Source organism: Sturnus vulgaris, chromosome 12 (assembly GCF_052056855.1).
Source record: "Sturnus vulgaris isolate bStuVul1 chromosome 12, bStuVul1.hap1, whole genome shotgun sequence".
NCBI classification, from domain to species: Eukaryota; Metazoa; Chordata; class Aves; order Passeriformes; family Sturnidae; genus Sturnus; species Sturnus vulgaris.
In genome coordinates this window covers 14,802,982-14,823,248 of record NC_142254.1, presented here as the reverse complement: position 1 = coordinate 14,823,248, position 20,267 = coordinate 14,802,982, and the positions used below count along the sequence as shown (strand labels likewise).

The 20,267-nt window shown below is 55.2% G+C and overlaps 3 protein-coding genes across 7 annotated transcripts in view; 1 reads left to right on the top strand and 2 right to left on the bottom strand.

Annotated features, from left to right (window-relative positions):
- Positions 1-7,197, top strand: part of PSKH1 (protein serine kinase H1) — a 31,072-nt gene extending 23,875 nt beyond the window's left edge. Inside the window, exon 4 of the mRNA XM_014880749.2 lies at positions 281-7,197. Coding sequence (XP_014736235.1) covers positions 281-598 — 318 coding nt within the window. The 3' untranslated portion in view covers positions 599-7,197. The remainder of the gene's footprint in view (positions 1-280) is intronic.
- Positions 7,198-7,787: 590 nt separating this feature from the next.
- Positions 7,788-10,680, bottom strand: CTRL (chymotrypsin like). Its single transcript, XM_088171999.1, is given in 8 exon segments — positions 7,788-8,011; positions 8,240-8,373; positions 8,767-8,947; positions 9,049-9,130; positions 9,353-9,432; positions 9,573-9,700; positions 9,703-9,778; positions 9,781-10,680. Coding segments are annotated over 8 exon segments (942 nt in total). The 5' UTR covers positions 9,880-10,680; the 3' UTR covers positions 7,788-7,849.
- Positions 10,681-10,755: 75 nt separating this feature from the next.
- EXOC3L1 (exocyst complex component 3 like 1) lies at positions 10,756-20,183 on the bottom strand. Of its 5 annotated transcripts, XM_088171992.1 has the most exons (14): positions 19,268-20,178; positions 18,144-18,304; positions 17,153-17,179; positions 16,960-17,041; positions 16,009-16,669; positions 15,723-15,840; positions 15,421-15,546; positions 15,219-15,319; positions 14,683-14,793; positions 14,438-14,567; positions 13,331-13,453; positions 12,864-13,019; positions 12,420-12,544; positions 10,756-11,980 (listed from the first exon to the last, which is right to left on the bottom strand). In XM_088171992.1, the coding sequence occupies exons 1-14, from the start codon at positions 19,308-19,310 to the stop codon at positions 11,794-11,796; spliced, it is 2,151 nt and encodes a 716-aa protein (XP_088028118.1). In that variant the 5' UTR covers positions 19,311-20,178; the 3' UTR covers positions 10,756-11,793. The 5 variants fall into 5 exon arrangements, with proteins under 5 accessions (XP_088028118.1, XP_014736254.1, XP_088028119.1 ...); XM_014880768.2 differs by having other exon boundaries at positions 16,960-17,179; positions 19,268-20,180; XM_088171993.1 differs by lacking the exon at positions 12,864-13,019 and having other exon boundaries at positions 16,960-17,179; positions 19,268-20,183.
- Positions 20,184-20,267: the final 84 nt, after the last annotated feature.

Sequence of the window (20,267 nt, the reverse complement as noted above, 5' to 3'; positions counted from 1 at the left end):
TCAGCTACCAAGTGCCTGAGCCCAGCTGCTGGAGGGATTTACTCTGCACCTGTGTACCTGCAGATATTTTCCACTAATTCGGCCTCTTCCCCTAATGTGAAGTAGTTGTGTCTCATTCTCCTTGGGCAGATACTGCCAGTTACAGCTTGGAAAATTTGAGGACAAAAAAGAGAAGGGAAGCCAGCAGAGTGCCCCAAAATGCTTTGCAGACATGGGAGGAATTCATTAATCAGCAAAGCTGTGCCAAGACGTTTCATTCCACACCTCTTTTGTGTTTCAGCCCTGGCCCAGTGTGTCCAACCTGGCCAAGGATTTCATCGACCGCCTGCTCACGGTGGACCCCAGTGACAGGATGACGGCCCTTCAGGCCCTGAAGCACCCGTGGGTGGTCAGCATGGCAGCCTCCTCCTCCATGAAGAACCTGCACCGTTCCATCTCACAGAACCTTCTCAAGAGGGCGTCCTCCCGCTGCCAGAGCACCAAGTCAGCTCAGTCCACCCGCTCCAGCCGCTCCACCAAATCCAACAAGTCGCGGCGCGTGCGGGAGCGGGAGCTGCGGGAGCTCAACCTGCGCTACCAGCAGCAGTACACGGGCTGAGCTCCTGCCCTGCCACAGGTCTGCTCTGTGCTGCAGGTGTGCACACACTCAGTGAGGAACAGCCAGGTTCCTCCCTCCCTCCAGGTGATCCCCCCATCCATCCTCACCCCGGGCGGAGGAAACGGAACCTTGTGGCCGTCACACCCTGCGAGCTGTGCCACAAATGGGGGAGTCCCTGTGGGCTCAGAGCCTCAAGGAATGCGCGAATTAAGGAGCCACGTGGGGAGAAGAGCTCTTTCTGTAGCCCAGGAGCTTGGTTGTTCATAGTTATTTATTAATTCCAGAGCGTTTAGTTTCTCTCACTTGCGTATGGAAAAAAGAAGAAATCACTTGGTGTGTCTGTGCATGCACGTCCGTGTGTGCACGTACACGTGTGGGGGTGTATATCTATTTAAAATTATATATACACAGATTTTTGAGCTGGTTTAGTCAGACTCCGTGGTGCCTTTGCAGCAAAGCTGGAATGAGTCATGTGCAGTTAGAAGTGGGATAGCTCTGACTCACTGCTGTGCTGCCCACCAGCTCCTCGCCAAAGAGATGCCAGACAGCAGTTTTCCACGAGGGCTGGGAAGCTGTGAGGTTTTCCCCAAGGGCTGCCATCCTCCTGATGACATCAAGGATCTACTTGCTTGATGACATCAAGGGTTTACCCCTGGAATTGTCCTTTCCCTGTTTGCAGCAAGAACCAGTGCCTGTCAAGCAGGGTTTGTTGTTCTTGTGGCTCTGTTGTGTCTCTGATGTGTTACACCTTGCACCTTTCAGAAGAAGATTGAGAAGGTTGAGGTTTTTTGTGCTAAGGGGAAAAAAGAGAGGGGAAGTTTTGAGGGTGTGCTTCCCACCCCAGAGCTGGGATGGGCTATAACCACTGTAAGCACAGAGTTACTGACCATGTCACTGCACCAGAACTTTGGTGGTTCCAGGCTGCTCCCTGCTTGCACATTTGACAGGGCTCCCCAGCTTTGTGTGCCTGTGCTGCCACAGCACTGCCATCCCTGCTTTGGGACAGTGGTGGTGGGAGCTGTTGGGGTGGCCACAAATGGCTCCCACAGCATCAGGGTAAGGGCCTTAGTAGTGGAAGCCCAGTCTGGGAGCGTCAGCAATGACAATGCCCTGGAGACATTGTACAAAAGCCCTAGAGCTGTGAGGAATGACTTAAGCTCACCAGGAAAAAGCTGCATTTCAGGTGTCCTTGTGCTGTGTAGGTCTTACGAACGACTCAGGGGGCGTGGGGGCTGCAGAGCTGAGTTTTGTGCAAGCCTGCTGAGATATCTTCCCAACTAGTTAGAGCAGCAAAGTGGGGCTGATGGCACAGGGGCAGGATGGATTTGGCTTGTCATGGTAGCAGAGACAAGATCAGCAGTGAAGGAAGATGCTGGGGTTTGAAACTTCTTTTACAAAGCCACACGATTTGCTTTGTGCTGTGCACTTGGGGAGGGCTTGCTGGGCTCTGGGCTGGAGGTGCAGGCAGTCCAAGCTCCAGGGGCTGGTGAGCTTGGCCTTTTCCTAGGATTGATGCTTCAGTTCAGCAGGGCTGAAGTGGTCAGTCACATCTCCAGGGAGCTCTCACTGTCACTCCTAGTCAGCAAACAGCAAAGCAGCTTTAGTGAGAAAAGATTTGAGTTTTCTGTGCTAAAGCAAAGAAAAGGGGGATTTCTGGGGGTGTGCTTCACACCCCAAAGGTGAGATGGGCTGTAAATACATGTAACCAGCCTAGTGTGCCCAAGCATGTGGTGGGGAATACAGCAGAAGAAACTTTGTGTGGTTTTGCATGTTATTTTGAAAATTCCACATCCTTTGCAGGCTGCCCTTTCTCTGAGCAACCCATCCTACCATGTCACATGCAGTCTTTCTTCCATCAGCATTAACAGATACTGCAGAATTCCCTACTTTTTTTTTTCAACTCTGGACTGCAAACAAAAATGTTTTTGGCATCTTTTACCTCCTCACGTTGTTTTTCCCTAGTTTGTTACCATGAGCTATAAACTAGATGTGGTTTCTTACAAAGCAGGCAGCTTTCCACATTTTGTTTCATGAACAGTTCAGTGTCCCTCATGGTACTGCAAACAGCTCTCCGGAGACAGGAGCCCCTCTAAGGCCAGTATCCAGTGGGCTGTGGGGGCCCTGCAGGTCAGGTGGTGGCAGTCCCTCGGAGCACTTCTGGTTCTGAGCCATTACTTGAAGATGCTTTGGTGTGTTGGGAGCATCACTGCAGGCACTGTGACTGCTTTTACCTCCTGGCTGCTCCCATGGCCCTCCCCACGTTATCCTGCATATCTATCCATAAAACAGGGATTTTGCCTGTGTGAAAGGGTCAGACTGATGAACTGAGCCAAGACCTCTAGAACTGAGACCCTTCCCCTTAACCACTAAACCGTCAAAATGCACAGGCATCATGCAGATGTCTGCCCATGCTGTTCCTTTATCCTTCTCTTATGGGATTAGGAATACATAAACCTCTGGGCTAACCAGGCTTGTTTCTCTACCTTCCAAAGCAGAAAAAGAATCTTCTCATCTGTGACAATTTTTGCTTCATTGATCTTTTCCGCAACTGTTTTTTTCACCAGGAAAAGTTCAGGTCCTCAGGCACTCCATTGCTTGGGAATTGTAGGAGGAAGACCAAGGCTATTCCATAAAGAGCTTTGGCTTTTCCAAAAAAAGAACTCTAATTCTTTCACAAATGCAATGTTTTCTTGTTTGCATGGAAAAATCAATGTAAACTTGGGAAAATCTCTATCGGCTTTCCTTCCATCATTCAATTTAACACTCTTGACTCACTCCCTCTTTTTTTTTTTCTAAATCCAGTATTTGTAGGAATTTTGCAGCCAAACAATAACAATGAGGGGAGATGAGCAGAGCTGTTCAAGTCACCCTGGAGTCCTCAGTGATCTTTCACTCAGTCTGGAAAACTGTGATGGTCCAAATGCCATGTTGGAAGGTTCAGCTTAAGAAAATTCCTCAGGTGCTTTTATTCTTGCAAGTGGGACATGTTTTCAGTTGGGTCTGGTGCAGAGGAGGACAGGCAAAGTGCTGTAATTCTGAGCCATAGTCCAGGTGCCTTCAATCTGTCCTCTAGGAAGCTCTTCACTGTGAATTACCTTGATCATCTGTCTTCATTCCACAGGAGCACCTCAGTGCTCAGTTGGTCTTAAGTCTCAGGAGTTTACACTTTTCAGGAGTGCCTTTTTTGGGGGATTTTAGAAACTAAAATCTCTCTGAAAAGGTGTTTTCTGCTCTTTCATGTAGTTTTTTAATGTCCTTCTTTGACTCTTAATGGTGGTTCTTCTTTGGCTCGCAGAGTGTTTTTTGGAAACCTTCTTCTGGTCCTGAATGTGCAGGGAGGACAGAGGTGACACCTGTCTGTTCCAGACTCACCGAATGCAGTCCCTGCGTTAGCTGGGGTGCAGATCTGAGTGCTTCTGTTCTGCCTGCTGTGGTTCGCGCAGGGGAAGTGGAGTCGGAATGACACCTAGTGGCAAATCGTGGTGTGTCCTTGTCCAAGCACAGCCCTCTCCTCCGTTTCTGGGTGAGATGCTCTTTGAGGGTGGTTTGTCTTTTGGAACTTAGCAGTACTGTGTAATACAATCCCATCCTTTTGTCCTGGGAGTTCGGCTCTCTTGGGAGAGAGAATTACAGCTTCAAAGAATGTGGCCTGTTGGTTCCTTGATTTTTATTATTTTTCTTGAGGGTTTTTGGAAAAGAATGTGAAAAAGTCTTCCAGAAATTGCATTAGAGGGTCTAAAGCTTTACATCCAGGTTTTGAGTGTAGTGTATTTTCCTAAAATAGCACTTACCAGTCCATGTTCAATTTACTTCTCACTCAGGCTTCTAAAAATCTTAACACATCAACCCAGTGGGGATAGAAACCTCCCTTCCTTCAATCCTGAATAAGTTTGTGCTATTTAACACTGCAGTTGTGATAGCATCCAGATGCTCCTGCTCTGTGTTGTTCTTGGAAGCACACAGCTGTACGTGAGGGAAAGCTTGAGAGCCTTGTGAGGAGCTTGGGCTCAGACTTGCTGGCTTTGCTAGTGATGTGGAAACCAGCTGCAGTGTAGGAATCTGAGTACTTTCCTCTTTTAGGCCAGATATTCTCTGTTCTGGTAATTTACACTATTTCTGAGGCCCTGCTCCATCTCTCGGTCCTGTTTTCTACCGGATGTTTGGCTGCAGTACTGAGAGTCAACTTTTATCTGATGCACAAACTGGAATAGGAATGATGGTTCACTTGGCTGCTGGGCAGCAGCTCTGGCTTTGGCTCTGCAGGAGCTGTGGTGAGTTCTGGGGCAAGGTAAAAGCTTCTGTATGGTGCCTTTGAGGACCTGCAGTGCAGGCTCAGCTCAGTCTTGTACCACATAGGGCAGCTGCTGCGTGGCTGTTACAGGCTTCTAATTAGGCTGTGTGGGGCCATATTGTTTTAAGTAATGATACTGAAGATTTGGGGGGGTTGAGGTGGGATAAATTAAAATCTCAGTTGTTTGACTAAATTTAGTTTTCTAAATGATGCGAAGCACACAGATACTGGCTTCTTTGGCACCAGTGTGAGCCCTAGAATTTGCAGGGAGGGTGGTCGTGTCCAGACCTCTCACCCACTCAGCTTTCTCCTGGGAAGTGTCACGAAGTGCCTGTACCACTCAGTGCCTGTACCCAGCCCCAAGTTGTCTTCACCACTCTTGGGAGGGTTTTGGTGCTTTTCTTGACCACTCAGTGTCCTCTTTCACGCTGGATTAAGCGTGCAGCACTCCAAGGCAAGTGCCTGCATGTCAGGTGTGCCTTACTGTGCAGAAAACTTCCCAAAGAAATAAATGTGAACACCAGGCGTGTGCGGTGGCAAGCGGCATCACAGAGCTCAGTGCCTCGGTGTGCTGAGGGCAGCAGGAGCTCTGCCTGGTGACAATTGTCCCTTCTCCCACTGTCCCCCCTGCCTGATGACGCTGTAAATCCCTCATGTGTGACGGGCGAGCTGTGGCTGCTGTTGCAGAGGTCATTGCCCTGTTTGTCTGCTGAAGGTGGAATGGCTGCGTGGAGCAGATCCACGGCCCCAGCGAGGTGTGTCACAAACCAGCAGCTCCTGCGTGGACGCCCAGATGCCGTGAGCTTTCCTGTTGCCTTTCACTGCGGAAAGAACCTCCCGGGAAGCCCTTGGGATCGGGGATCTTCCGGCACTCGATGTTATTTTTGGTTGCCCAGTTTCCGGTGCTGGGTTGGAACGGTTTGGAAGCGACTCCGGTCTCATCGGTCATTCTCCTCATGGGACTGTGTTGAGAAGTGTCCCATTCTGTGCCTTGCCTTTTGACTCCTGGCTTTACTCTAAGGACTGTCCTGTCAGATGAGGTAGGACCCATTGTAATTAGTCTGTAATGTTCAAGTTAGAGTGTACAGAATTATTTATTTGGTGTACTCGGTCTTCTAAAACATGTCCATGTATTCTGTGTACCCCATGGCTCTGCTGTCCTTACTTCTGCCTGTGGATCACCTGTGGGCTGGCTGCTGGAAGGCAACGCCTTCCAGGCTGGGAATGATGGTCAGTAAGTATGTGGAGAGCCAGAATGTGCTCACCCCTCTCTTAGGTTCTTAAATCATAGCAAGAGGTACTAAAGTGCCCATCAAAGGGTTTGCTGGTTTCTTTAACACAGCTGCCAGGCCAGGAGCTGCCCAAGGGAGACCTTGTGTGGGGCTGGGATGTCCATGGGTTGCCCTGGATGAGGCAGGCACTCAGCCTGTTGCTGGAAGGTGCAGTTGGGAGGCTGAAGAGGCACTTTAGGACATTCTATTTATTTTTCTTTAGCTGTGAGGTGGTAGACTGGGCCAGAGGAATGCTCTGGTTTGTCTACAGCTGCTCATCACCTCTCCCAATTTCACTCAGAGGAGCTTTTATGGACCAACAGGAGAACTTGTAGTATCAAGTGAGTAATGCACACCTCTTTTGAGCCACCTCCTCTCCAGAATTTTCCAGGGGCAGAGGATCCCATCCCAGTGGTGGCAGAGCTGACAGAGAGCTCAGCACACAGACCAGATGATCCATAGTGCTGCAGTTGGTCACTGCTGTTTGAAGTTCCCTATAGCCACCAGTTCTCTCTGCCTGAATGGTCCAGCCCCACATCTCTGTTGTTCACTTGCCTTTAAGGTCAGTTAGATGCTCCCTGCAAAGCAGACCACTAAATAAAACTAACTCTTACCCAACCTAGGCTTTACTTGAGACAATTGTTATTTATTTTAATTCAATCATATGGGCCAGACTATTTATGTTTGCCCTCCACTGATGTTTCATACCTCTTCCCATCAGTGTGTCTCTGTGTAGTGTCACACTCTGCTTAATAGAGTGATTACAATTTGAGGGCTGTGATTCACACAGCAAAGGTGTTGTATTACCTTCACATCACTGGTAAGGAAAACTAAACCCCACACTTAATTTTGGGACAGTCTGATCCTGCTTCTCTCCACAGTGCCTTATCACCAGCTCTATTTTGAGCTGCTGGGAACCAGATTGTAATTCATTGAGCATGTATCTTGCTACTCCCATGTCACACAAGACTTTTTTTTTCCACCAGCCATTGTCTCAAGAACCCATTTGAGTAAAAACCTGTCACCTGGCCTTGAAATTTGTTTTCAGCCTTAAATTTTCTTTTGCAATGGCCTTCAGTTTCCCACTGTTAGCTGGCAGATCTGCAGGTGTGAAGCAGCGTGCTGTTCTCCAACCATCCCCTTCCACCTTCCCCAAGAGCTGGAGCTGCCCATGGTACTTCTCCCTTTCAGCTCTGTTTTCCCAGCTGCTACTCAAGTCATGGCTTTAAACTTCAGGCAGGGGTCCTTTAGGATCCTCTGCACCCACCCACACCCTCCTTCCTGCAAGCTGAGCAGGTGCTGAACTGCAGCTCCACAATCCCTTCTCTGGTGGCACCTCACACCTGGGCCAGCAGGAGGACCATTCTCCCAACCTTCAGCACTGCCTGGGTTGGTGCCAAGGTATGCTTGAAGACCCCCTGAGCAGCCTTTGAGCTACAGCCAGCCCTACTCCCCCTCTGCCTGAGTATCCTGTCCGAGTTTGGCAGTTCCCTCTGGGTCCCAGGTGGGCACCAAGCTCCAGCTCTGGGAAGTGCTGGGGTTTAGGAGAGAAGCATGGGGTTCCCCAGGCTCCTCCATGTGTCTTCCACCCCACTCTGCATCATAAGAAAGGAGCCAGAGGCAGTGCTTGGCACAAGCAAATGCTAGTACTTTATTAATCCCAGTGAAGGGATCACACTGTCCACAGATTTATCCCTGAGCAACGACGGCATCGATCCAGTTACGGAACTGGCTGACACGAGTGTACATGGCCGGAGTGTTGATGTTGCAGTTGGAGGATCCCCAGGACACAATGCCAATAAGAGTCCAGCCATTCCCAGTCTGGTACACCAGAGGTCCACCAGAGTCACCCTGCAGAGAAGATTCCTGCTCAGTGCTCCAAACTGGTCCCTGCCACCCCAGCCACCCGATCCCCTGCTCACAGCCGGGTGCTGTAGCTTAAATATCTGACTCCGTAAGTGCAAGACCTCATGTACCCTGCCCCTCCACCCTTCCTGTGATGCAATGGGAACTCAGCAAGAACCCACATATCCTCCTTCTCCTCCACCCATGCTGTGCAGCAGCAGCTTGGCTCCTTACCTGGCAGGAGGTGGCACCATTCCCACCAGCACAGATCATGGCACTGGTGATGGAATTGCCCCAGTACTGCCTGCACTGGCTCTGGGAGATCAGGGGCACGGTCACCTGCTGCAGGACTGTTGCCAAGGCTTGGGCTAGGGGAAAGAAGCACCATTAGGTCACCTCATTGTGGGTCTCCTGGAGAGCACACAGATGCTTTGGGCAAGCTTCCACTGGTGCATGGGTGCTGCCATACAAAGGGCGTTCCTTCTCTGTCCCAACAAACCCTTTCTTCCCGGATCACCTGGTGCAGGCAGCCCTGAGAAAGGGCAGGCTTGTGCCTGTGCACAAGTAATCGCTGGGTTACACACACACACCTGCACACATCTGCTCACTGGTACACGCTCAGACAGGGTTACTCCACTGCCCAGCTCCCCCCTTCCCACACGTTCAGGAGATGTCACCCCAACAGGCACCCCTGGACCCTCAGAGCCCTGAGGAAGAACAGCAGCTACACACAGCCCTCCCTGAAGCTGCAGCCTACGTACTGTTGGGGTTGGTGCGTCCCCAGCCGGTGGTGACAGCCCAGGCATTGCTGGGCAGAACCAGGTTGGCAGGGGCCAGACAGATGGTGGACACCCGGGATCCCAGCTGGGCAGGAGTGGACAGCCTCAGCAGGGTGATGTCGTTGTTCATGGTGTTGGGGTTCCAGCCGGGGTTGGTGATGGCCTGCAGAGAGGGATACACCACAGCAGTTCCTGCCTGCCCTGGGGGAGCAGCTCCAGCACGGAGCTGCAGCCCCGTCCCAGAACCGCGCCCGCCTGGCTCACCCTGGACACGGTCTTCACTTGAACGGCCTCAGCATTGGAAGCAAGGCTGTATTCCCCGAGGACAACAACGTGGGAGAGCGGGCTGTGAGAGGTAAGAGGGAGTCAGAGGCAGTGTCCAGCCAGCACCCCGGGTGGGAGCAGCGCTGGGGGCAGCCACCCAACAACAGGGGACAACTGGGGAGGAAGCCCTGGGCTGCTCGGGCCTTTGGGGCTGACCCGAGTGCCACTCAGAGATGCCCAGCACGCTCCGAGCCCCTGGCCCTGCCAGTGGCACCGGCGTGGCTGGCCAGGCATCGCTCCTTACTTGAAGTTGCAGTGGGCAGCTGTGACGACCCAGTACTGGTTGATCAAGGAGCCACCGCAGAAGTGGGATCCTGTGCGGGTCTGGGGAGGGAAGAGGAAAGAGGAGCTGGGGCTGGGCGAGCTGAACACCCCCAAGCTGGGGACAGGCAGAGTCCCCTTGGTGCCCAACTGTGGCACCCAGCTGGCCATGACAGTACTCAGGGAATGGGACAGTGCTGTACCTGCAGGGACACCTGCCAGGGCCATGAGCCGGGCACAGCGTTCTGCCCGTTGACAATCCTCTCGTTGTAGGTCACTGAGGGACTGACGGCAGGCACCCCACAGCCTGCAGGAGAGGCACAGGGGCACAAGGATCACCCAAAAGCTCTGGACTCATATCTGAGGGCTACCTGTGCTGGTGTGGGTGGCTCTGTGTCACCCTCTCTGGCATCCTGCTGCACCCCGAGGACCTTCCCATACCCATGGGCAGCACTTACCTGAGACAGCGCTGGCGAGGGCCAGACAGGCAACTACCCACAGGAACGCCATCCTGAAAGGAGATAGGCTGAACCCCTGAGGACCACGAGCTTTATAGCAGCCAGGGAGCCACGTGGCTGGTCAGGTTAAGGGTCCCTGTGGCCTTGTGTCAGCTGGGGGCAGCAGTGACGGGTACATACCGTACCACACGTAAATAAGGACGTGGGAAGGTACTGTCAAAAGACACCTGGGGGGCTTGGGCTTTTGCTGTCATGAGTTGTGTTAGTTCTGACTGCAGCCTGTGGAGCTGGAGCAGGAGAGCACCACAGGGCTGTGATGGAGGGCACAGGGGACTGGTTGTGGGCACACAGCTGGGGTAACAGTGAGGCTAGACATGCTGGGATGAGCACCAGTGCCTGGGGTGGGAGTCATCCCATGCTTAGACTTGTTTCATATCCGCTGGGACTAGAGGTGTTTTTCCACATGGCCATGAACTCCTGGCCTGGGCCAAAGCTGGTCCCAGCTGGATGTTCCCAGGGCTCAGGGCCATTCATGTCCATAGTGCAGATAAACAAGTCCCAGAGCCAGCAGGGGCAGGTGGGGAGGGCAGACACCTTCCCAGGCAGGTGGGAGCTGTGGCCAGTTGGGCAAGCTCACCATGAGCCCCAGGGAGGACAGTGGGCACCTCCCCAAACTGAGGTTGAACCCTTCACTGAGCATCTCCCTAGCACTGCAGCCACTTGACCCAGGGCTGGGGAGCACTTGGTCCCCTCTGTCCTGGATAACAGGGTGTGTAGTGTCTGCATCATCCCCTGTGTCCTGGGTGATCTCCTGGGCTGGCACAGGGTGCAGACAACCAGGTCTGGGGTGATGCTGAGCATGGGATGGAACCCTCCCTCTCTGTGCCACCCACAGACCCTCCAGGGAGCAGAGCCTGGACACTAGAAAGCAAGTTCAGAGCTTAGGCCTTTATTTCCAGCAGTGGTACCATGCAAGGACAGTGGGATGTGACCCATCCTAGGGTGGGAAGCATGGCAGAGCATGGAGGTCGCCCAGGGCACTGCAGGGGCTGGGCACAAGAGTGTAGGCAGAGACACAGACTGCTCCTGATCTTCATATGGCATCTGGGAGGACATGCCAAGGGCTGGGCAGCAGCAGAGGATGGAGGGAGAGCCAGAGCTCAGGGTGGTGCTGCCCATCACAGAGGAACCTTGGAGCAGGACAACACACCAAGCACAACTATGCTCTCCATGCAGATTGAGAGCCTCCAACTCCAGTCCTGCCTTGGATGCTGGCACATGAGCCAGAACCAGGAGTCTGGCAGGTGAGCAGGAACTCAGAGCTGTCCTTTTGTGCCAGCAGGGATAGGGGCTGATGGCACTGTCCAGTGTGGAGACCACCTTGTGCTCTTCTCAGCATTCATGAGCCATGATGAGCCAGTTCAACTGCTCCCTACCAGCCATGCAGGACCCAGCCTGGTGGAGCAGCAACACCCAAGCCCAGGGCTGAGCCCAGAGGACCTCCCATGGCTGAAACCCTCCTGCCAGTCTGGTCCCAGCAAGGCTCCAGTCTGCCTCAGAGTTGGAATTACAGCCTCCATTGCTGGGACACACTGGCTCAGGGGGCTGTCTGGAGACTTGGGCAAACCCAAACATCCCTGCAGCCCCGTGGAGATTTGAAGTTGTCCCAGCTGCAGATTATTGTCCATTCTGCAACTCTTCTTTCTCCTGCAGGCAATGGGCCTGAGCCTGAGCAGCTCTCAGTCACTGTCCCAGCAGGCCAGCAAAATAGGTACGGGTTGGATTTCCCCCAGTCCAGGTATCCCAGGACTGGTGCTCATGGGGCAAGACCAGAAGAGGATGGCCTTTATCCAGACTGTCCCCAACACAGGGCAAGGTGCTGTGTGTAGGGGATGCCACATGTCACCTCCATTCCCACCACGTACAGCCCTACCTGGGACCAGCAGGGCACCAGTGCCAGGCAGGGTCAGGCACACTTGCCCTTGCGAAGGCAGAAGGGCAGCTCCTGCACAGGGACCAGGATGGTGCTGAAGATGGGCCGGTAGCCCTCGGGCAGGACCTGGGGGTGCTGAGCCATCATTTCCAGCACCACGTGCCGCACTTCCTTGGAGACGTCCCCGCGGATGTCCAGCAAGGTGGAGATGTGCTCATCGCTGGGCAGAGAGCCAGGGGTGAGCCCGGGCACTGCTCGTGTCCTGCAAACCTCCCCCGAGCCAGAGAAGCCAAGCCAAGACCAGGAGAAAACAGGTACTTTGCACCAGGCAAAGTAGCATTTTCGTGAAAACAATCCCCCCAAATCTTTTGAATTTCTTTTGGACATTTCCAATTTGGTGTTTTGTCACTTTTCACAGTTTGTTTGCCTACCAAATACAGATGTGCATGTGCCACAGCAGAACTGCTGTTTTCTTTACTCCTTTGCTCTTGGGACTTTTCAAAAACCCCTCAAATCTGGAGCATGGGAAAGGGAAACCTCAGGGAGAAGGGGGTAAAGACTCAGGTTTCTGCTCTGCTGTGTCACATCACAGGGTGCAGCCCAAGACTGGCTCTCCTGGGCAGGCTCACACCTATCCTCTCCTGCAGGGAGTACCTTACCTGACATCGGGGTACTTGGTGATGAAGCCCAGCACCTCCAGGCTGAGTAGTGCTGGGTCTTTGAGGCAGATCAGCTCCCGCAAGGCAAACACAGCCTCCAGGCTCTGCTGGCTCCCGTCCAGGCCCTGGGAGGGAAAGCAGCCAGGTGTGAGACCCCGAGGTTATCTCACGGGGAGACAGCTGCGTCCTCAGTGCCCACCTGGGGACCTGAGCCCCTGCAGCTGGTGTCTTCCCACTCAGCATGTCCCGCCCACCAGGGGCTGCTGGGCAGGGTGATGGTCCCCAGAGTCCCTAATCCAGCCAGTTCCTCCCATATTGGCCTCACAACCACCCAAGTGTAACAGCCCCGTTTGCTCGTGGGCTGTGGGCAGGAGGGGAGCAGGAGGGTGATGCTCCCTTTCCGTGGCACAGCCCCGGCTCCCCACCGCACCCAGCCCCTCTCACCAGGCTACAGAAGAGCTCCCGGAGCTGCGTGGCGTCCTGCAGCAGGCGGTGGCACAGCTGGCCCCGCTCCTCCCGGTTCTTGCACACCATTTTCCTCTGCAGGAGTGCCCGCAGGTACTGGTTGGCCACCAGGAGCTCGGTCTCCGCCAGCAGGAGCTGGGCAGGGGACAGCTGTTAGCGCTGGCATTGCCTGGGTGTCCAGACCCCATCCCCCAAGGAAAGGCAGAGGCAGAAAGGGCTGATACAACACCAAGCCATGGGAACAATCTCCTGGGATGCCCTCTGACTGAAGGGTCAGAGAAAACAGCTGGATTTGGGGGAAACCCTGAACATCTCCGTGTGGCGGTGCTCTCTGGGCTGCTCCGGAGGAACAAACTCTCCAGCATTCCCAGCACCCTGCACCCCAGCACGGCCCCCTCTGCCCAGCCTCCCTGTCCCACAGACAAGCAGCCGTTCGAAGGAGGTACCGTGAACACAGGTTTCCTGACGCGGGAGAAGTCCTTTGCATACTTGTCAATCACTTCACACATGCTGCCGACCAGCTGGGACCCGGAGAGCCACTTGCGGGAAGGCAGCTGCAGGCAGAGGGGCTGGGGGGAGCAGAGGAGCAGCGTCTGTGCCCTGCGGCACCGCAGAGCTGCCAGCTCAGGGCAGCACAACACCCACGGCTGCTGCCTGGCACCACAGCCACTTTGCCTTGCAAAGCCTCCAAGCCCCTGCTGCCAGGCAAAACTCAATGTAAAAACAGCAGAGTGGTTCAGCTTAAAAAATTATGGCAACACTGTGGCTGTCCCTCCCTGATACCCTGAGAGCCTCATTTTGGGGCTTTATCTGGGTCGTGATGTGCACCTGAGGTGTGGGCAGTGAGCTGCTCCTCACACACTTGCTTTTGGCCTGTCCTGCTGGGGTTTTATTTTTAATTTTCACTCCTCCCCACTTCCCTTGTGTAGACATAACACGTTTTTTGATTTCCTACTCCTGCCTTGCTGTCCTTGCTTGTCTTCCTGCTTGCAGGCACACACTCCTTCTGTCTGTGCTGGGGCCACTGCTGCCTGCAAGCTCTTCACCCTTTGGCTCTTCCTTTGTTTTCATGGCATTCAAACCTTAAATAGTAATGTCGTTAATTATTCCAGATTTTTGGTTCAGACTCCAGGAAAGCTAAATTTGACTACACTAGCAGGAAACTACTTGGGCAGTCACACATAGATTCGTATCCTCCACACAGACTTTGCTGCTCTCCAGCTGGTTTTCTGCCATGGAACAGCCAGAAGAAGGAGCATGAGGCAGCTCAGGGGGGCTGTGGCTCCTGGTCTCTGTCCGTTAGTGATTTGGGGGCCATGAGCCATCTGCCCCAGCGATATGGGGTGGTGCTGCTGGCAACAGACATCGGGTGGTTTATCAGGGTCTGGGGGACAGGCTGGCAGAGATGTCTGCAGGGTGATAGCAGGGTACAGAATACATGGCAGGGACCCGAGCAGGAATAAACTCGAGCCTGGGGTGTTGCAATAGGGCTGTTCTGGCTGGGTTCAGCTTTTATTGCAGCCCTGTCAGCCTCAGGTGCTGGACCAACATACCTGCAGGTCCAGGAGCAGCTCCTCCAGCAGCAGCTGGGTGGCTTTCTTCTGCATCCTGTCCAGAGCAGCCTGGAGGGATGCAGGGACTTCTCTGCAGGCAGAGTCAGGATGCAGGGAGGAGACAGAATTGCTAGGAGAGAGAAGAGAGGGTACAGGTAGCCTGGGAAGCATAGTGGGGACACTGAGGCCGGGGAGGATGGGGGTGGGTGTTGCTATAAGAGCTACCAGGTGCTGGTGCAGGTTACCTGAGAGCCAGGTTGTTGTTGAGCACGGCCAGCAGGTGGGAGATGTAGTACTTGGGAACGGCCCGGTCCTGCTGGTGCTCCTTCCCACACTGCACCAGAGCTTCCCGCAGGCTGCAACACAGCGAGGCAGCCGTGACGGGCAGGCAGAGCCCCAGGTGTCCCACCACAGGCACCTGGCCCTGGGATGCTCCTGGGGACACATGGACCTCCCACAACCCTCCCAGCTCACTTGGCTCCTTTCAGATCCTGCCACCAGGTTGGAGAGTGACAGGTCATTGGGCAGGGTGGGACAGTGGGGTCATTCTGGATCCCCTCTGGGAGGGCTCAGCAGACAAGAATTTGGGGCAGCAGGGCCCAAGAGCTGATGCCCCCAAAGGCTGAGACAGCAGCCCCATGGGTAGACAGGCTGCTGAGCCTTCTGTGGCCTGGATGAACATTGGGTGCCCCACAGCAGATCTCCACCACCAGCCTGTGATGCTTGGCCATGGCCCCAGGGTCTGTGAGGGTGGACAGGGGGTGTGAGTGGCTCCACTGACCGGCCCAGGAATGCCTCCAGCTCCTCCAAGGCCATGTTGTAGATCTTCTGCTGCAGAGAGTCGGTGATCAAGGAAGCCACCTGGATGTTCTCATTCAGCATCTGCAGCAGAAGAGGAAAGTTGAGGTGATTCAGGGAGAGCCTGCAGGCCACGGACTCAGCATGGCCATGCCCCATCTGCACCCATGTTCTTGGGGTCCCACCTGCATGACAATGGCAGGCAAGGCTGAATGGAAGAAGCCCTGATGGTCTGTCTCAGGTTCCTCTTCCTTGAACCATTCTTTGAACTCCACGTCCAGGGTCCTCTGCATCCACTCGAACACACATGCCTGCAGGAGGGACACCCACCACAGGCAGCCCAAGAAGCCAAGTACAGAATCCCTTGAGACCCAGCATAGCACAGCAGCAAGTCCTGGGCCTCATCCCAGGCTCATGGTCTGCAGCTGCTGTCAGAACAGATGCTTGGCTCAGTGGGAGTCACTAGGTCCCTGTCTCACTCACTCACCTTGACTTTCATCACATATCTCCTCTCTGTCTGATCCACAAGCTCAGAGGACATCAAGGGATCCAGAGCAGAAACGTCCACTTCTGGGAGGAGGTCAGGGTGACCCATCATCTCTGGGCTGGAGGGGAGAGGTGGGGCAGGGCTGGGAAGGTCCTGTTTTCCAGGAGTTCCTACCTGCCCCTCTGCCCTCCTGGTCATCATTCCCTGGCAGCCAGAGACACTCTCCCAACCCATCCATGAGCAACAACCTAGCTCAACAAGCATCCCCTGCTTGGTTGGTGCTGACCTGTGGTACACACGGAGCGCCCACTCAAGGAGGAGGAAGAGTCCCTGTTTGTCCAGGTCCTCCCGCAGGATCTCCTGGAGGTGGCTGGTGAGGGCCTGGTGGTAGGTGGCAGTGCAGACACTGAGGATGTTGTAGTGAGCTGGGACACACTGGACCATCAGGTCCTTCACCACACGCAGCTCAGACACGATGTCCTTCTGCAGCGCTGCCAGGTGCTTGGCCAGCCCCGGCCCCTCAGCATCCATGCGGGGAGTGTGGAAACGGGCTCCTGTGATGGTGTCCTGGAGGACCTGGTAGAACTTCTGCCTCCAGCCCTTTGGGCGGCCAGGAGGCAGGAAGGTGGCTTCCAAGAGCAGAGTGTCATCTATTTTCTCCTCCCGCTCGATGATCCTCACAGCAGTAACAAAGAGAACGGGGTCCTCGCGCACCAGCCGCAGGCTGCTCCCCACAATGTCCCACAGCTGCTTGGCCAGGCTCTCGTTGAGGTCCTGCAGGCCACTGAAGTAGGACAGCACAGTTGTCTGGGCACTGGAGAGCCCGCGGAGGTGCAGCTGGGAGAGGATGTCATCCCGGAGTTGCTCCACCATCATGAGCTCCACATGAGCCTCCAAGAGATGCTGCCCATGGAGCAGCTGCAGGATATGGGAAAAAACCTCGTGGACTGTGGGAGAGGGAGGAGAGATGCCAGCACTGAGTGTGGAGATGAAGGGGTTTGCACCAGGGACATAGATACAAGTTATCAAGGAGATGGTGAGAGGAAAGGTCTGGGGCTCTGGGAACACCACTGGATCAGGCTCTGGGGAAGCAGGGATATCTCCAGTCACCCAGCTGGCAAAGCCTGAGTGACCTGCTCAGACTTTACCACCAGCCCTGCACAGAGCCCATGGTTGGACTGAGGTTTCCCCCAGAGCTTTCCAGCCCAAACTGACCAGGACTGGGCCAGTGCCTTACCCGAGAAGATCTGGGGCAGCACCTGGACCACCGAGGCCAGCTGCACATGCTCCTCCATCAGCTCCCTCATCTGCTGGAGGCCCTGGAAGTGGTCTGCGCTGTCGAGCAGGGCCCACCGTGCAGCCCCCAGGTCCTGGCACACGCTCTGCACCTCCTGGGCCGCCGACCGCAGCTGCTCCAGCCCTGCACTTACCCCCTCCAGGTAGGACTGGACAGTTGACTGGGGAGCAGAAAAGGGTGGAGGGGCAGTGGAGCAGCTCCAGAAGGCAGGAGGACTCCACACCGTTTGCCCCAACCCTGCATGATCTGTGTTGCAGGCACTCTCCCAGCCCAAGGTCCGGGGTAAACAGTAATCAAATGTCTCTTTCAGTTTTAAAAGATTACTTTGTTTCTGCAAAAGAGCAGTGGGTCACAGGGCTCCCATGTGCCCCAAAGGCATGAAGGACCTCAGTGGCCATATAAACCATCCTCCCAAACGGAGTGCCATCATTTCCAGCCCTGCAGTGGCACATCTTCATGCCCTATCTACTCATTTAACTCCCTGCTCCTGGTGCCAAGAATCACCAGCAGCAAGTTGCTTTCACTGAGGCCTCCCAGACAATTCATCCAGAGTCAGGACAAGAGAAACCATCTCTAAAATTATCAGGAGAAAGTTGTGGTGCTCAGACTGATTCAGTCCTGAGCTTAATAATTCCTTGGGTCATGCAAAAGGGGAGGCGGGTGAGGAGGGAGGTTTGCAGGAGGACTGGGACAGCCCTTACAAATATGTAGAGATGGAAGTTTTCCCTGTGAAGACCCACAGGCAGAGGCAGGTTAGTGCTCTGTGCCTCCTCCCAGCCGAAGGGCAGGGCAGTCTTTGGGGCTGGGATGGGCCAGTGATGGGGTGCGTTGAGTCCTGCACATGGAATGTGCTGAACCCCCTTGGTGTTTTATTTTGAAGGATGGTCAGAGACATAGAAGACTCCTTTGAACATTTCAGACACTGCCTGGGGGTAAGGCAGAGGGCAAAGGGGGTCTTCTCCCCCCAGTAATTGCACTTCACCCACCAAGCACCAGCCAAAGGAAAAGATTTTGTCAAAAGAGGACATACAGAACATTCACCGCGCAAGAACGGACCCTGGCTGAGATCCCTGCCTGAGGAGGGGGTGTGGCTGCAAATGTCCATGGGATGGGCAAACACACACCTTCAGCCGGGACTGGATGGAGCTGTTCCTCTGCGTCTCTCGTCTCCGATAATGCCCGAGCCCCTCCAGTTTCTCGGGGCGGTAAAACACTCCTGAAGCCCATTTCAGAGCGGCTCCTCTCGCCAGCTTCTCAGCCTTCTCTGCTTCCGGCCACTCCTCGTCTGGGGATGAAGCCAGGGGTCAGTGAGCACAACCGAGTGGGGCAGGAAGGGCCCCTGAGGCCAGAGGCAGGAAGCTCGCCGCCAGTGGACTTCCAAGCACACACGGACGTGGGAAGCTGGGCAGAGTGGCACCAAGGGGGTCCTTCTGCAAGGGCCCCCCAAGATGCCACCACCACGCCACGGGGTTGTCACAGCGGCTGTGGCAGCAAGTAGGCTGCCCTGGGGTGCTGTGACTCAGCCTGCCAGCCCAGATTGTCCCCAGGCCGAGGGCACATCCCGGCTGCTCCCCCAAACACAATGAGGAGGGTCTGATGCCACTTGGGAAGCTGTCAGTGGGGTCGAGACTCCAGCAGTGAGTCAGCAGGAGGGACGGGGAGATGGCAGCTCTCGCAGGAAGGAGAGCCAGGCTGAGGTGAGGATTGGAGACTCCTGGTCTCCTCAAAGCGCCCACGCAGCTGTGCCTCCCTTGACACAGGGTCCAAAGCCATGCCAAAAGCTCCCGGCCAGAGAGAAGGGCTGAGAACCAGCACAGTTATCACACACCATTTCCCAGTCCCCAGTGCCTGGTTTCATCATTCCCCCACCCCATCCCATCCCATCCCCAGCCACTCCCTGCAGCCGCCCGGGGCTGTCACCCAGTGCCAAGCCAGGCTCCTGCTCTGCTGGGGAGCCACTGGCAGCCTTGGGGACCAAGAGATTAGGGAGCAAGACAGCAGCTTTGAGGATAAAATGTGCGGTGAGCAGTACTGCCGCGGCGCAGGTATCACCATCAGGAAGCACAACCAGGCTGTCACCCCGCAAGGACACAAGGCACCAGCCCCGGCACAGAGAAAAGGTCCAGGAGGGTGGAGGGGTTGGTGAGGCAAAGGGCAAGGGAATCCCCAAAATGCGCTGCAAACAGCAGCAGCAGCATCCCTTCCCTGCCCAGCTCGCCGGCTCCCCGGGGCGCATCATCCCCGTTACCTCTGGGGCTGGCGGCGCGCTCGTCCTCCGCAGACATGCCCATGGTGTCCAGGCTGTGCGGAGCTGCGGGGCCAGGGCAGGGCTGCGGAGGAAGCCGGCTGCCGTTTCCTCAGCCGGAGCAGCCGCGCTCCTCAGGGCCTCATTGTGTTCCCGCAGCCGCGCTCAGGACGTCAGGAACGGGGGGCGGAGGGGAGGGGGGACACGGGAAGGCACGGCGACAGCCGGAGGTCTGGGGAGTAGAAATCACGGAATCAAAGGATCGTTTAAAGGAAAAGCCCTCTAAAATCATGGAATACCAGCCGTTAACTGCCAAACCCATAACTAAACCATGTTCCTACGTGAAACATCCATACACCTTTTTAACATACTCAGGGATGGAGACTTCACCACTGCCCCGGGCAACATTTTTCCAGTGCCTGACCATCTTCTTAATTAAGAAATTTCCCCTAATAGCCAATCTAACCCTCTCCTCACTCAACTTGAGGCCATTTCCTCTCGTCCTGGAGATCACACCCTGTCCACCCTCACCGGCACTCCCTGTTCTCCGGACACTCAGCCCTGTCCCTGCCCGCAGCGCTGTCCCCTCGCACCCACCCTGGCTCGGGGTGTCAGCGCGGTATCAGACCCCAGCCCACCCACAATGCGAGCCCACTCGAGGCTGGATCCACCATGAAGGGGTGAGCTGTGCCAGCCTGACCCGAAGGCGAGAACGTGGGGATGGACCCTCCATGACTGCGGATGGACCTGGAGATGTGTCCCTGCCACAAACTGCCTTCCCCGGGAACAGGCTGGAGGATTCCCCCGGCACTGGGTGTGTTGGAGCAGCAAACTGCCCCTGTCACCCGGGCGGTGAGAGCTGGGTACATGGCTGAGCTTTGGCTTCGGTACCACAGGGCGGGAGTTTGACTTTGGCACCGCAGAACGGCGAGGGGATGAATGCACCCTGGCTTTACCCGGGGGACCCCCAAACCGACGGGGCTGACCGAACACCGAGAGCAAA